Consider the following 16,315-nt stretch of genomic DNA (forward strand, 5'->3'; position numbering starts at 1 on the left):
TTCCCCTACATTCTGACATTCATTAGACAGGATGCCATTTGACATTTAATGGTTTACCTTATTAGATATCCCTTCATAGGATTTTGAGGTGTATGTATTTAGTACATCAAGTTGTGTAACATTTAGAGATGACCATTTTTTTTTTTGACTTGGGAGTATTTTGAAGAATCCTGAGCAAGTCAAATAACTATCAGGTTTCTAGAAGAAATGTGCAAAACAGAAAACTGCATCTGTTTGTTGTGCTTTTGTGTTTGTGGAATAAGGCTTGTAAATGGTCTTTGGGTGAGGATAGAAAGGCTTTGGATACCATTTGGTTACCACTGGTACCACTAGTTACCACTTGGTAATACATAATGGTTTTGAGTTGTGATGTGGTTATTTCAGAGTGGCTAAGTCAGCCCAAACTTAACAGTTTGATGTGCTTACCAAAAAGCCAGCCTTAGGAGAAGTGTCTGTGGTGAGGGAAGTAAGAACCCCATCTACTTTGCCATGGTCAGACCTTAGTTTTCTGGAATACTGCGTTCAATTTTGGGAATGCACATCACAGTGAAAAGCAAATAGGCCACATTCAGGAGAAAGATGAATGGCAAAGAGGAAATGAATTGTGAATGTTTGGAGAAATAGAGGTCTAGTTGAAGTTTTGAGGGGCTGAGATAACAGTCTTTAAATTTGGAAGGACTAGAGTCCCTGGTGCATTAGTTGGTTGAATGTCCTAATCTTGATCTCAGCTCAGGTCTTGATCTCAGAGTCATGAGTTCAAGCCCAGCATTGGGCTCCATGTTTAAAAAAAAAGAAAGAAGAAAGAAAGAAAGAAAGAAAGAAAGAAAGAAAGAAAGAAAGAAAGAAAGAAAGAAAGAAAAAGAAAATGAGAAGGACTGTCTTAGGGAAGAGGAATATAGATTTGTTCTTTGTGGCCCCAAGGGATACAACTAGAAACACCTCTGGGGAAATAAATGTGTCCTTATAAGGAATGATTTTTGTTACATCCACTCACAAACAGAGAATGGTGGGGGTTGTTTGTTTTGTTTTTTTGGGAAGGACTGGATTCCCAGGCCTTGAAGGTGTTGGAATATGAGCCAAGCAACTATTTGGTAGCGACAATGCAGAGAAAATTCAAGATTACCATGGGGATTGGATTTCAAAAGCATCAAAGTTGTTCCCAATCTCAGGAGCTGCTGGACTGTCCTTCTAGGCTTTACCTCTACCTTGGTCATGGTTGGGATATACTTTTTAGGTGGATGGGTGGATGGCAAGGGGATGTAAAGAATCTATAATGATGGAGCAGTTACTTGGGCCATTCTCATTTGGTCTACCATTTCTGTTTTCCCTTTCCTTTACACTCACAGGCTTGCCTTAGACTGTAGGCACATGGAGGCCTCCAGTTGTAACTATAAATCATGATCCTCAACTTAGACCACCAGCTCCTGCTCCTGGGTTCTTTAAATGTTATTTGAAATGATTTTATCAAGTATCAAATCTGAGCTCAAGTACTGTCATGCTCCACCAGCCAGATAGTCCGATTTGACTGCTTGTACAAATGCTGGGGTTGTGAACTTTTTGGATGTCTGCTCTCTCTGGGGAAGACAAAACTTGATCTCTTGTCTAGATTTCAATGAGATGGAAATTTTGGGTCACCAAAGAGACAGAGAACCAGTCAAGGGGTTTCATATACATGTAAAAGTAGCTTTAAAAATTACCCATATGCTAGTACACAGTGGCCGGCTGTGTATTAGGTAGAAATGATCTGCTGTTTTGAGCTTCTACCTGCTTTTTACCCATTTAAGGACTAAATGAGATTGATGGAAGGTTTTTGCTCACAGACTACAGCCAAACTGTTAGAGAATGAACCAGTAAATATTGCAGAAAAAAAAAAAGGGCAGAGAGTTGCCCATTTTATTGCTTTGCTCGAGGCAACCACCGTGGATTAATGGCCACGTGTCATCCTCAGTGACCTTCCTCATCACACCTGAAAGCAGGTTTCTCTCTTATCTATTACAGACCTATAAACAGCAGAGAAGCCTGCTTTATAGAGCAAGAGGCATTTTAAGAGTGCAATTTGTGGGTGCTTCACATTCCCTTCCTCCCTGAGGATTTACCACCCATCTTTTGGAAGGGAAACTGAGACCATGAATCACATTTAATTCCATAAAGTGATGTCAAAGGTATTAGGTTCAGGGAGATTTTCAAAGCCCTACTAAATGGGTTTAGAGGGCATTGTGGCTCGATTCAGATTAATCTTTTGGGTCAAGGTTTTTCCCAGTCATCAGTAATCATCTAACTCTGCTTAATAAAGCTTGCTTCACTTGCATACAGTTTATACATAGCAGCTGAGTCCCTGATGGGAAGATTTTCTTTCTAGTTCTGGGTTTTACCCCCATCTCTGGGCTCTTTTATAATTAAACTTTGATTACTCTGCAGTTCTTTAAACTCCACAAGTCTCATGTCAGTTTGTGAACATTACTAATTTGCAATGGATATATATGTTTTGTGTTCTTAATTCATTGCATCGCACGAGGGCACCATCTCAGGAAGAGTTAGTCTGTTGCAAATTTATGAGAAAGTGGAATGTTTATTTTTGGTACTTTCTCACCACCATGCCCAACATCTGTCTCCCTCCCAGATACCATTCTTCTTTACCCAATTTCCACATCTCCTATCCCACAAAAAAAAAAAAGTCTGCTTCTCAGCCTCTTTTCCCCTATTCCTTCCAAGGACAGTGGCTGATAATAGTTTGTTAAGGTAGCACTTCTCAGGAGGTTGGAGTATTCGAAGTCCTGAGTCCCTATGGCCAAATTTTAGGCAATGGGGAAAAAAAATAGTTTTGCAGATGAAGGGAGTTGGGTTGATGACGCAGGATGAACAGGACTCTCACTTCAGATACATGGGTACGATGACAAGGCTGGGATAAATGTGGGCATGGCACTTCTGTGGGGAAAAATAAAAGAGGTTGTCGGTCAGGATGTTGTTTGGTCTAGGGAAGCAAAAAAGAGCATATACTTGGGCTCTTTATTTATTTAAGCTTTTGTTTTTGAGGGGCTGAGCAGACAGGTAGGGGAGCTCACACTTAGTGCAAGGAGCTGTGAAGACTCCAGAGATAAGGAATCATGGCCTCTCCTTTCCAAGGATCCATTCCCTGCTGTCGGGAAATTAGATACATTCATTAATAGTGGCCTGAAGGCAGAATATGAAAAAGAGCTATCGTAGAGGTATGGCTAAGAGTGTTCCATTCTCACTGGAATACCTGGAAAGGCTTCTTTACAAAGTAGGATTTTAGTTCCACTTGAAACCAAATTGTACATTGACAGATCCATAAATACAGGGAACACACTGATGGCTGCCAGAAGGGGGACAGGTTGGGGGAGGATGGACAAAATGGATGAAGGTGAGAGGGAGGTTCAGGCTTCCAGTTATGAAATCAACGTCATGTGGGTGAGAGGTACAGCACAGGGAATGTAGTCGATGCTATATAATAGTGTTGTATATAAAAGCAAGAATCAAATACAAGGGTGTACTTTAAAATCTGTACTTTTGAAGATTTTATTTACTTTTTTTTATTTATTCATGATAGACATAGAGAGAGAGAGAGGCAGAGACACAGGCAGAGGGAGAAGCAGGCTCCACGCAGGGAGCCCGACGCGGGGCTCAATCCCGGGACTCCAGGATCGCGCCCTGGGCCAAAGGCAGGCGATAAACCACTGAGCCACCCAGGGATCCCTGAAAAATCTGTACTTTTGAAAGAAATGACTTGAGCAAGGACCATGTTCTGAGGATGGGAAGGCTGGCCCAGGCGAGTGGAGGCGAGAAGCTGGGTGTTATTGAGCCTAGAAGACTTAGGAGGGGTTTTAAACCCTGCAGAGCTCTGAATACTAGGTGGAATATTTTAGGTTTTTAATACAGAAGCCATTGACAATTTGAGCAAGAGAATAGTATTCCTTAAGAAAAAAATTATGACCAGGATGAGTAAAGGCTGGGAATGACATACTTGTTTGTCCACAATTTGGACAAGAGTGGAAGACTGCCTCTGATTGATTAGATGTGCACTGTATCTGCAGGAGCAAAATAAACAACATCTCTCAATGCATAAATGCTCCTCCCGTATATGCGTTCTTTTTCATCACAGAGTACTATTTGGCAGCCAAGTTACCTTTAAAATAATAAGAGCAAAAGTACTATTTGGAATAAATGTTTTAGGACCATTTGTTTCTTTTAACTGACCTGTGGGCAAATAGAATCAAGCTAAACCATTTGCTGTAGTATTTGGTTCTGCAGGGGCTGCCACGCTATTATATATACTTTTATCCTGGCTAAATGCTGGCTCTTGGCACCATTATTACTCAAAGACCCGGAGTGTCAACGGGATAATCGAAATAGCAAAGTGAGAGTCAAGAGTTTTTCTGCCTGTTGCTTGTAGTCTTCCAAAGATTGTTTCCTTTATATTCCCTAAATTCAGAGTACAAAAGTCTCTCAGACACCTAATCTTTACTAGGTCAAACACTTCAAAAGGCAGTGAAATTATTTTCCGGGGACTTTTCAGTTTAAGGCAAGTTTCTAGGAGCTCCCATGCCTGCCCCCCGCCTCCTGAATCTATTTAGAAAAAAGAAACAAAACAAAAAGCTAAGCAAGTCCCATATAATCTTGATACAATGCCCTGACATTAAAATCCTAACATAGCATAGCAGGAAAAGGTTCTGAATTGTGATCTAAGACATCGGAGTTGTAGCCATAGTTTTGTAAATATGTGACAGGATGGTTTTGTCAGGTCTCATACCTCGTGGGGAGGAATGAAGATCTTTCTACATGGTCCCTGTGCTTTTCATTAGTACTTTTCACAATTATTTTTGCCTAAGGAACCTAGAAAATGGAAAGACACATAATAAGATTGTGGTCAACAATTTTGGGTAGAAGTGATGTGTTACTTTTGGAACAGTTAATGCCAGTGTAAGACTCCAGAATTCTCTTGGCAGTAATGGCTGACACTGGTGGCTTTATCAGCCAGAATCCAGGAATGAGGAAATCGAGGAGGGCACTTTCAGTCAGCCCACAGTGGGCATATACAAGGAGTAGGAAATGATCCGTTGTTGTTTTAAGTCCCTATTACTTGGGGGGGGGGGGGGTTGTTACAATAAAATAATTATGCTCCTTTTTGTTTTTGTTTTTTTTTTTTTTTTTTGGGGGAAATTCACGTTTATTTTTTTTTAATTTTTTTTTTTTTTTTTTACTTTGTGATTTATTTTCTTTTTTTTTTTTTATTGGTGTTCAATTTACTAACATACAGAATAACACCCAGTGCCCGTCACCCATTCACTCCCACCCCCCGCCCTCCTCCCCTTCTACCACCCCTAGTTCGTTTCCCAGAGTTAGCAGTCTTTACGTTCTGTCTCCCTTTCTGATATTTCCCACACATTTCTTCTCCCTTCCCTTTTTGATTTAAACAGTATCCAAAGAGTTGAACTGAGGCTTCCTTTCCTTAAATTCAGGTTTTACTAGTTTTCTATAGATAAATGTCCCAACTGCTTCAAGGGAAAGTGTGTTTTCTATCATTGGAAATAGTGAGATATGGACTAGGCAGCCTCTGGAAGGCACAGCTGTAGAAATTGAAAGTAGCTGTGTGATATAGTAAGAAAAACATATTTGTTCCTGGCACAGAGTTTCTAAAACTCTTGGAATTTCCTACTTCATAAGAGCCATGCAGGTGTCTTTTGTTAATGAGGTGACGTTGGAAGCACCTCTGGGTGGAGGCTGGTTGCCAGGGGGGACCAAGCATGTGATTAGAGGGTTGGAGTTTTCAATCCCGCCTCCTTCCTCTGGGGAGGGGAGAGAGAGGCTGGAAGCTGAATCAGTCCTTCCTGGCCAATGATTCCATCAATCATGACTATGTAATGAAGCCTCTGTGAAAACCAAAAAAGGCAGGTTCAGAGAGCTTCCTGGTTGGTAAAACACATGGAGATTTGAGGAGAGCGGCATGGAAGCTCTGTGCCCCTTCCCCGTACCCGTACCTTGTCCTCTGCATCTCTTCCATCTGACTGTGCCTGAGTTATATCCTCTCATCATAAGCCAATAATCTAGTAAGTAAAATGTTTCTCTCAGTTCTTTTAAATTAAACTTCTAATTTTTAGATCATTGTGCATTCTTATGCAGTTGTGAGAAATAATACAGAGAGATTCAGTGTAAAGGTTACCCACTTTGGCCAATTGAAACATGTTACAAAACTATACTACATTGTCACAACCAAGATATTGACCTTGATGGCATCAAGACACAAAATAGTTCCATGAAGGCAAACACACTTTGTGTTGCCATTTTATGGCCACGCCTACTTCATTGTCATACTTCCATACACCTTAACCACTCAACTATTCACCTATTTTCTATAATTTTGCCATCTCAGGACTGTCACATAAATGGAATCATCCAGTATATAACCTTTTGGGACTAGCTTTCTTCCCTCAGCATAATTCTCTAGAGATTCATCCAAGTTCATTCCTCTTTTGTGTATGAGTAGAATTCCATGGAATGGATACATCACAGTTTATTTAAAAATTTACCCATTGAAGGATATCTGAGTTGTTTCTAGGTTTTGGCGATCATGAATAAGCTGTTACCAACATTCATGGATATGTTTTATGAACAGGCTTTTCATTTCCCTGGGATAAATGCCCAAGAATGCAATTGCTGGGTCAGATGGTAGTTGCACATTTAGGTTTTTTTTTTTTTTTTTTTTTTTAACAAAGTGCCATACTCTTTTCCAGAGTGGCTGTCATTTTATGTTTTTGCCAGCAGTGTATGAATGATGGAGTTTCTTCCCATTCTCCTCAGCATTTTCTATTGTCACAATTTTTTATTTGAGCTTGTGTGGTAGGTGTGTAGTGGTGTCTCATTGAGTGCATGACCCTAATGCCTAATGACATAAAGCAGCATTTCATATGCTTATTTGCCATATGCACAACCTCTTCCCTGAAACATCTCTTCCTGTCTTTTCTCCATTCTCCATTTGGATTGTTTACTTTTTTATTATGAGTTTGAGAGTTCTTTACATGTCACAGATATTACATCTTTGTTGGGTATGTGGTTTGCAAATCTTTTCTCCCAGTTGTTAACTTGTCTTATTCTACTCTTCTAAGGATCTTTCACACAGCAAATGGTTTTAGTTGTCACAAAGTCTAGTTTGTTTTTCCTCTTAGGTATCCTCTCTCCCCTGGATAATTGCAATAATCCCACTGTTTCTTTTCCTTTTTTTTTATTTTATTTATTTTATTTTATTTTTTTTCTTTTCCTTTTTTTAAAGGTTGGCTCCACACCTGATGTGGGGCTTGAACTCATAACCCTGATATCAAGAGTTGCATATTCTACCAAATAAGCCAGGGGGGGTGCCCCAATAGGCCCCCTGTTTCCTTCATTCTGCCCTTGCCTCCCAGTTGGCTATTCTTAACAGAGCCATCTTTCTTTTCTTTTTCTTTCTTTTTTTATTTTTGTTAAGTAGACTCCACACACAGCATGGAGTCCAACATGGCATGGTGCTTGAACTCAGGACTGTGAGATGGAGACCTGAGATGAGATCAAGAATCAGAGGTTTACCCGAATGAGCCACCCAGGTGCCTCAGAGTAATCTTTTTAAGTGTAATTGTTCACTCAAGACTCTTGACACTTTCCAAGTCACTCAGAGAAAAAGGCAGAATCTTGACAATAGCTTAGTGTCTGGTCCCTCATTATATCTGTGACCACTCTCTTTCTGTCTTGGCCCTGTCTACACAGGCTTCTTTTGTGATGGTCTAACAGGCCAAACCACCCCTGATCCAGGACTCCAACCTCTTCTTTTCATCTGGAAAATATAACCTTGGCTGTAAATTTTCTTATTGCCCTCAGGTCTTACTGAAAATTGATTTTTTTTAGTAAAGACTTCCATGATCTCCCATTTAACATAGAAATGCCCCATTTCCTCTACACCCAAATTCACTGTTTTATTTTGTTTCATGGTACTTGTCAATATCTAACCTACTATGTATTTTACAAGATTATCTGTCTTTTCTTCTAGAATTAAGCTCCTTGAGAGAAAAACCTTTTATCTGTTTTGTTCATAAGTGTTCAAACAGCATCTAGAGAGCTTGGCACATAGTAGAGACTCAATAAAGATTTATGGAATGAAGAATGAATGAAGAAGGAATGAGTGAAGTATGTCCCAACCTGGCTTTGCCTTACTACTGTGATAAATCCCACTGGTCCTCAATTGGAAAACCTGAGCTGGTACATTGGAATCATCTTTCTTTTTGTGAAGAGAGGTTCAAATTTTTTAAAGATTTATTTATTTATTTGAGAGAGAGAGAGAAAGAGAGAGAGAGAGAGGAGAGGGGCTGAAGAAGAGGGAGAAAGAATCTGAAACAGTCTCAGCACTGAGCGTGGAGCCTGATGTGGGGCTCCATCCAACTACCATGAGATCATGATCTGAGCCAAAAGGAGAAGTTCAATTCTTTCAGAAATTCTGGGTCTAAGAAGGATGCCTTAAGAAACTTCCTGCTTCTGAACAAACAAAAGCAGAAATAGATCCATAAACACAGAGAACAAATAGATGACTACCAGAGGCAAAGGGCAAAATGGGTGCAGGGGGAAGAAAAAGAAAATTATCTTCCTTGGAATGAAGGGATTAGAACTCCTAATGAAATTTCAACTCCTAATGAAGTAACGGTCATCAGTGGTTACTAATGCTATTTGTTGAAAGGCTGATGGGATCATTATAGTTTCAGGATCACCTGACAGCACAGGAACCCACTGATCAATCTCAACATCGTTAAAAATTGGAACAACTTTATGTGCTTAATGTTGTGATGTAATAGGAAGGCACACAACACCACTTATACCGCTGATAAAATCATCTTGCCCTAGCAAGAAACTGAACATAATCTAATTAACTCTCTAGATTTAACTACCTGTTTAGAAGGAGATATGGGTAACAGGAGACCTTGAATGGCATCACAAGGATACAATGAACCACTTGAAGCTGCAGAAAATGTTACAGGATAAATAATTTAGTTTCTTCAACAAATGAGTGCTCCCCAACAGGTAGGAAGAGCTGTCACAGGCTAAAAGGCTCACCAGTTGCAATGTCTGGACCTTGTTTGGATCTTGATTTCAGTGAAGGAGGTATAACAAAAGATATTTTAATATGATTGGAGGAATTCAAGTATGGCTTGGTTATTAAGTGATACCATGAAATTGTGGTTAAATTTGTTGGGTAAGAATGATAGAACTGTTGTGTTAAAAAAAAATGATACAACAAACCTCCTTATCTATTGGATATAAATACTGCTGCCTTCAGGGAGAGATGACATATGTCTGAGATTTTTTCAAAATACAGTTTCCCTCACCCCCACACACTCCCAGAAACATCTAAACTAAAAGAAATGACGAGAAGCTATGTGTGTGTGTATATGGTACGGGGTGCAGGTGAGGGTGATGGGACGAGAATGAGAGAATATTGGTAATTGTTCAAGCTGGGTGATAGGTCCATGGAGCCACATCCCCATTATACAATGTCGTTCACTTTTGTGTATGAAAATTTCTACCACAAGAAGCTTTTTAAAAGTCCTCCTTGTCCCTTCTTAACTAGGGATTCCAAGAAACAGGAAAGTTGAATCTCATCAGCAGATCCTTACAATACTGAACTTGTCCTGTTTTCACTATGGACTGTTGGAGACCGGGACATTCTGCAGTGCCTTTCAGATTTGAACTCCCCTTAGTTCGGGGGGGATTCCTGGTATCAGTGACTTCTGGAGTTTACCTCATTCCCGCACACCAGTACTCCTGCAGGATCATAGCCACTGCCTCGAAAAGAGGTGTCTCTCATTTTAGATTGAAATCAGGAGGATCCAGATGGGTTGCCGCTTATAACTGGTATACATTTCAGCCCACAAGCAGAGGTACGCAAGAAATAGCACAAAATTGTTTTTGTAACTCCACTTAATTTGTATTTTAAGCCTTGATCCCGCTGGTGTCCTGTTTGGATTTCCACCCATCCCTGTTTGGAAATGATACTGAGCCACAGCTAATGAAGGTTGAGGCGAGAGCATGGTTACTATTTATTGGAGTACCCAGGTATAGCTTAGATGTCCATCAGCTTGGTTGTCATGTCTCCTTGAGATTTGGTGGCTCTTGTGTCCTGTGTGGGACAGGTCACCATGATTTTGCTTGTATGCACAGTACAGCCATTTCCTCTTGGAGCTATTGCCACATCTTTTTGTCACCTCTAACTACACTTTGGAGACTCCTGGCCACTGGTCCACAGAGCTCTCTCTGACAATCGGTACCTCTCCACAATCTAGTAGGTAAAGAAGACAGGAAGTACTTCATTTCAAGAATCCTGCTTCTGTTAGGTTTCTGCCCAAGTATCCTCTCTGTACAGCAGTTGGGGATTTTAGAAATAAAAGCCAAAAGCATAAGCATGATATTGCTGCTTTTAGCCTGCCATGGCCCTCCTCTGGCCAGTATAGACAGAGTCTGCTACCCACTTGAATGCAGAAGAGAAAGGGTAGAAAATAACAGGAGAAAGGAAAAACAATCAAACAGGAGCAGATTAGCATCTCAAAATATCCTACCACTCTTAAGAAGATGTGAGTTGAATTCACGGGAGAGGTTCCATGGGGAAGAGACCCTATTTTTTGAAAATGGGCTCTGTGCATCTGCAAAGACTGTGTGGGATCCAGGTCTCCAGAATGCTCTGATGTCATCGGTCAGGTCATAGAACCCCTCCCGCTGTGGGCCTGGTGACCTTTGAACCTTAACAGCCCTGTGCTGGGGGGAGCACTGGGCAGTGCTGCTGGTTCTCTAAGTGGTCTGAGTTCCTCAGCCATTTAGAAGACTCGATGATTTTTATATATATTGGGTCACCTCAACAAATTTCCTGAGAGTCGGGGATCCCTGGGTGGCGCAGCGGTTTGGCGCCTGCCTTTGGCCCAGGGCGCGGTCCTGGAGACCCGGGATCGAATCCCACGTCGGGCTCCCGGTGCATGGAGCCTGCTTCTCCCTCTGCCTGTGTCTCTGCCTCTCTCTCTCTCTCACTGTGTGCCTATCATAAATAAATAAAAGTTTAAAAAAAAACAAAAAACAAATTTCCTGAGAGTCAAGAAGGGCCAGCCAGTAGGGAAAAGGAGGAACTGGGTGTTACGCATCTTCTAAGCAACTCCTGTAGCTGGTACCATGAAACAGCGACAAAAGAGGAAACATCTGGAAAATGAAGAGTCCTCAGGAACTGCCAAGCAGGGAGGAGGTATGCACTGGGGCACCTTGTCTGGGGCTCAAAGGCTGCGGGTAGCCTGAGCCTTCTGAGGAAGGTGGGATGGAGGTGAAGGGGGCAGGGGGGGGAAGACCTGGTGTCAGCTGCCGTGTCCATCCTGAGGGTCCCCGTGTTGTGAGATGGCACAGGAGGGCCAGAGGCTCCTGGCAGATGGGGAGCTGGCCCTGCCAGGCTGAGGACTTCTCTCTCAGCGGCTGCTCGGGCCTGGAGCTCTGTTGGACTCGTAGCGGGCCGGGGTCCTGCTTGCCCATACTCACAGGGGTGGCTTTTCTCAGTCCTGGGTTCTTATTCTCTTTGTTTGATCTTCCTCTGGGGTCACGGGTTTGGGGTGGCGGTCGTGAAGGGTTCTGATGGAGATCTACGGGTTCCCTGTCTCTTTTGCTGAAGAGCAAAGAGAAGCCTTGTTGAAAATATTTTGAGAAGGGAGAAGGGAGATTGTCTAGAGATGGTATCACACTGAAAGTGGGGAGACTGTATTCCTTTAGCACGAAGAATTCACCACTGATCCGTGGGAGCTGGGGAATCCACAGGTGTGGGCTTGGCAGACGTGATCGGAGGGAAGGGACCGGCCATTCAGAGACCAAGCCCAGATGGATGGGGCTGAGAAATGTTGTCAGGGCCTCGCAGGGAGCTCTGGGAGCTGTGGATTGACTTCCCAGGCACGCGGCGACTGCAGGCGTTGCAGGGGCAGCCTGCCCTGGAGGAAGGGGGCGGTCACGTGTAGGTGGTGGGCCAGAATGGAGCCCACCCCGGAGAGCCAGCCAGAGCCTCTGCCCCACATTGGAGCCTAGCATCTAACACAAGGCTCACGGCCCTGGAGAGTATAGGGTGAGCCCTGGACAGGAGGCAGATCTTCAGGCAGCAGCTGGGATAGGACAGAGAAGGCAGGGAATGGCAGGATTATTTTTGCCTCTGTGTGTATGACGGGGGAGCAGCAGGGAGAAGGCCGGCAGAGTGTCCTCGGATGTGAGTCCGCCTTGTGAAGCTCCTGTCACCTTGCCTGGATCTGAGAGACACTCGAGACGTGTAAGAGTGAATACAGAACTCTTGTTAGGGGGGTTTCATGAGATTGGCACTTATACACCCACATTTATGTGGGTGCAGAAAAAAAATCACACATCTCCACACAAGCTGCTTTAGCAGACGACACACAGAGCATAGAGGCAGATATGCACACCACTCCTCCACTGTATTCACAAACCATCCATGTGTATCCAAGTCTTCTCCTTTTACACCAAACTCTGGAGTATGAGTATATCCCAAATACCATGTGGGACATACTTATACTAAAAATAAGCATGACCCAAGTATTGCAAGGGGAAGCTTGCACTAAAAAAAATTGTCTAGTTTTTCTGAAATGCGTGTTTAACTGGGCATCCTCTGTTTTTGTTCGCTATCTCTGGCAATCCTTGTATACTTAACACCAGCTGACATATCACATACTTATTGTACTTTTGTCTAGTGTCTATCTTGTACTAGAATGTTCAGCATTACCAGAGCCCAGAACAATGCCAGATACATAGTAGATGCTCTCTGAATCTCATTGAATGAATGTATAAATGACTGAATACACACCATAAATATAAGCCATATATTCTATAAACTATGAAGTTCACACGCCACACATTTCCTGAGTTGTGGACACAAACCATCACCAGACTCTCCACCAACACATTTCTACCATTCTCACCCCTTGTCACTCCCACACTTGTGAAAGGTTTGGCTGAGACACATTCTCACATTTCACACATACCAGTCACAGTCCCCACTCAGGCCTTCATTGCTAACAAGGCACTAACAAAATAAGTATTGATAGTAATTAAGTACAGGAGTATCCACTCGGGACCAGACTCTGAACCATGTGTATTCACTGCACTGGACATATGTTGGGCACTTAGTTAATATTTGTTGAATGGATGAATGATGCAATAACATGTTCCATCCACTGTATTTCTGAGGCTTTCATATCTTTCCCAGGAGTCTCGAAGTCACAGGAGGATGCCCCTCAGGTTGAATCAACTGGGGAGGCTAAAGGCTGGGGCGCAGGGGTAGAGGAGGTATCCTCTGCCTCCGAATACTTCTCCTGTGTTTCTTCTCCACTCGAGCTCATCCATAGTGGTAAGGGTTCAGGGCTCCTTGGGTGTGGGGCCCCTTGCGTACGAGGTAGGGGGCATGTAGATATGGGAGAGGCCAAGAAGAAACTCAAGACAATCAGTGGCGATCAGGGCTCAGCGGAGGAGCCTGGGGAGATAGCGTAATTGTTGAGAGAGTGTGGGTATGAACTCAGTGTGAGGGAGTGGAGCCCTGGTGCAACCATAGTGGGGAAGTTCAGAAACATGGGCCAGAAAGGTCTGGGCTGAGGTGTGGGGCTCAGGGACGGGATTAAGCACCCTCAGAGGAGCTGTGTAGGCTTTGCCTTTGCTCTTGCTTCCAGAGAAGGATGGAGCTCCTCATCACAGGTCTCCAGCACCGGAGCAGGACCATCCAGCTCAGACCCCCACACCTTATGCACACAACTGCATTCCCCACACATCCGTCCTCAGCCCACAACCCTCAGACATGTGATCCGCTGTGCCAACTCCTCCACCATCGTCCACATTCCACAGACACACCGACGGTATCACCCTAGTCCATATCCCCGGATACAGACGTCCCCTCCAGCATCATCCCTACACACACACATGAAGAGCACCTAGATGACACCAGATCCACCACCCAGAGCATGAACACCAACACCGGGCTCATCACCCCAAGGCCCCTCTGTCCTTTGTCACACATCTTCACATCTGCAGTGCTCTCAGCTTCTGGCCTGCCCCATGCACGTTCTTATGTCTCTAATTTCCTTTCCCAGGACTCCGGAGAGTACATCGAGACAGTCCCCAGCCTAGATCACCCCTAGCCCAGGTTCAGGAACGAGGGGAGACTGCTCCCCCCTCACACCATGTCTCCTCGTCCCCTTCGTCTTATAAGACCTGTGTGTCCTCTCTGTACATAAACAAAAAAGAAAGGGGCATGAAAATATACTACATGCAGGTCCAGATGAGAAAGGGTGTGGCTGTCTCCTGGGAGACAGAGGAGACCTCAGAGTCCGTAGAAAAGCAGCCCAGGCTGGAAGAAGTGACCCTTCCTGAGGCCGTGCGGGTAGGTACTGCCCCCTCTGATGCGTCCACCACAAACCTGCTGCCTGACAGCGAGCCCAGCGGGGAGGAGAAGGAGCACGAGGAGCGGGGAGCGGGAGAGTCAGCCCGCCCGGGGCGCCCGCGGTTGAGGACAGACCCAGGGCGAGACCCCCGACTGGCTGGTGACCGTGGAGACCGGCTCCAGGTGCATGGCCTGCTGCCGGGTCTTCTCCACGTTGGAGAGCCTCCAGGAGCACGTGCAGCCCGGGCCAGGGAGGGCTTCAGCTGCCACGTGTTCCGCCTCGCAGGGCCCGGCTGGGCGGCGGCCGTGGGCCGGGAGCGCCCAGGAGGAGGGGGAGCCGAGTGAGGCGGCGCGGCCAGGCCCGAGGGGAAGGCCCCGGAAGACCTCGGCTCCCAGCGACCCTGGAGCCGGTGCCCGGGCTGCGGGTTTCATTCTCCGAAGGACAAGAAGTGAGCAGGGGCCGGGGGTGCCGAGGGAGCTGGGCCTGCCCGAGCCGCTGCCCTGTCTCTCCTGTCGGCCTCACGCCTCCAGAAGGGAGAGCTGGGGCCGTTCCCCGCTCAGGGCACAACTGAAGTTTTGGGGGCACGGGTCACTGGGCCCCTGGCTTCCTGTCCACACATTTCATAAAGTCTGACCGTAAATAGGGAGTCAGCTCCCACAGGAAGTTCTGGAAATTTCCACGGACTCAGATGGCACCTCTCTTCTTTCATTAAGAAGTGTCTCTTTCCGTTCTGGTTTCCACACAGCAATTGAGATTCATGAGCCAGAAGATCCCAGAAGATGGTGTGGCCTTCTCTTGGGAGAGGTAAGGCCTGGGGTTGGCGTCATCTGAGGCCATGTCATGAGGTCCCAGGGGAATTTAGAGGAAGGGGCCCCAGGGTGTGCTGGGTTACCTGGCGGCTCTGCCGCTACATGAGGGATTGAGCTCCATTTACTTAAAGGAGAAAGTGGAGATTTTGTTGGCAGTTATCTCACTGTCTCTATGACTGACCTGAACTCTAAAAGCAAATACCGTCAATGGCTTTTCTGGGCCAAGAGAGATCAGCTCAAGCTCAAGGGCCAGCAGGAGTCTGGAGAGAGGACAAGTAGCCTAGTGGGAGCAAAGGTTTGAGGTGCAAGAGCCTTCAGCCTCAGCTGGCCTCTTACCCTGACCCACGAACGTAGCCCCCTGGGAGAAAGTGGAGTGTGGAGAGGGCGAAACATGGAAGTGAGGCCCCAGGAGATCTGGAAATGTTCAAGCACTTTGACGTGGCTGTAGTTGATCTGGAAATAAACTCTCTCTGCGTGGCTCTGAAGGTTCACCCTTACTAGCGGAGCTCACGTTGCTTCTTGTCTCTTCCTGTTCTGCCTTATTTGTTTTAATCCTTTCCAGGGAGAAAAAGAGACCACGGGGAGAGTAGCAGACAGGATGCCTATGATGTGAAGCAAGATGAAGGAAGCGGCACTTGGTTTAGCATCAATATCATATGCAATAAAGGCTGTTTCCAAACCTCTCCAGCATATATTCTTGAATGAAAATGATCTATCCATCTACCCCCCCACCTCCTGCCCCATTTACATCTGTCTCTCTAGTGGCTTACGCACTAGGTTTCATAGAAGCACCTACAATCCTTTTCCAGAAGTGGTAGTCCTCATGCGCCTGGGATTGAGAAGGCTTCTACGTGACGATTTCCACAAGGCTGGTTTCCACATCACACATGAGACCAGGACAGATACGTCGAGTTCAGACGAGGTCATTGGTAAGTGCCAGGTGCTATAGGGTCGTAGGTGACAGCCCTGTAAAGGCAGCCTTCAGAGGCCTGGTGGGTGTTGTCCATATCTCCCCAGGTCTGGCCTGGAGGAGGGCCTATTAGTTGTGGCTTCACGAGGAAGCACCAGGGCAGAGGAGAA

General features: G+C 45.0%; 1 protein-coding gene and 1 long non-coding RNA gene across 3 annotated transcripts; one reads left to right on the forward strand and one right to left on the reverse strand.

The window, feature by feature from the left end:
- Nucleotides 1–2,668: 2,668 nt before the first annotated feature.
- Nucleotides 2,669–10,730, reverse strand: LOC112659674 (uncharacterized). The gene is made up of 3 exons (XR_003136427.3): nt 10,587–10,730; nt 9,773–10,309; nt 2,669–2,925 (listed from the first exon to the last, which is right to left on the reverse strand). It is a non-coding gene; the product is annotated as an uncharacterized LOC112659674 (long non-coding RNA).
- FAM170A (family with sequence similarity 170 member A) lies at nt 9,900–15,918 on the forward strand. Of its 2 annotated transcripts, XM_049115972.1 has the most exons (7): nt 9,900–10,881; nt 11,094–11,257; nt 13,262–13,402; nt 14,136–14,425; nt 14,712–14,874; nt 15,172–15,230; nt 15,798–15,918. In XM_049115972.1, the coding sequence occupies exons 2-7, from the start codon at nt 11,188–11,190 to the stop codon at nt 15,846–15,848; spliced, it is 774 nt and encodes a 257-aa protein (XP_048971929.1). In that variant the 5' UTR covers nt 9,900–10,881; nt 11,094–11,187; the 3' UTR covers nt 15,849–15,918. The 2 variants fall into 2 exon arrangements, with proteins under 2 accessions (XP_048971929.1, XP_048971930.1); XM_049115973.1 differs by lacking the exon at nt 14,712–14,874.
- The last annotated feature ends 397 nt before the right edge of the window (nt 15,919–16,315 follow it).

Source organism: Canis lupus, chromosome 11, assembly GCF_003254725.2.
Source record: "Canis lupus dingo isolate Sandy chromosome 11, ASM325472v2, whole genome shotgun sequence".
In the NCBI taxonomy this organism is placed as follows: Eukaryota; Metazoa; Chordata; class Mammalia; order Carnivora; family Canidae; genus Canis; species Canis lupus.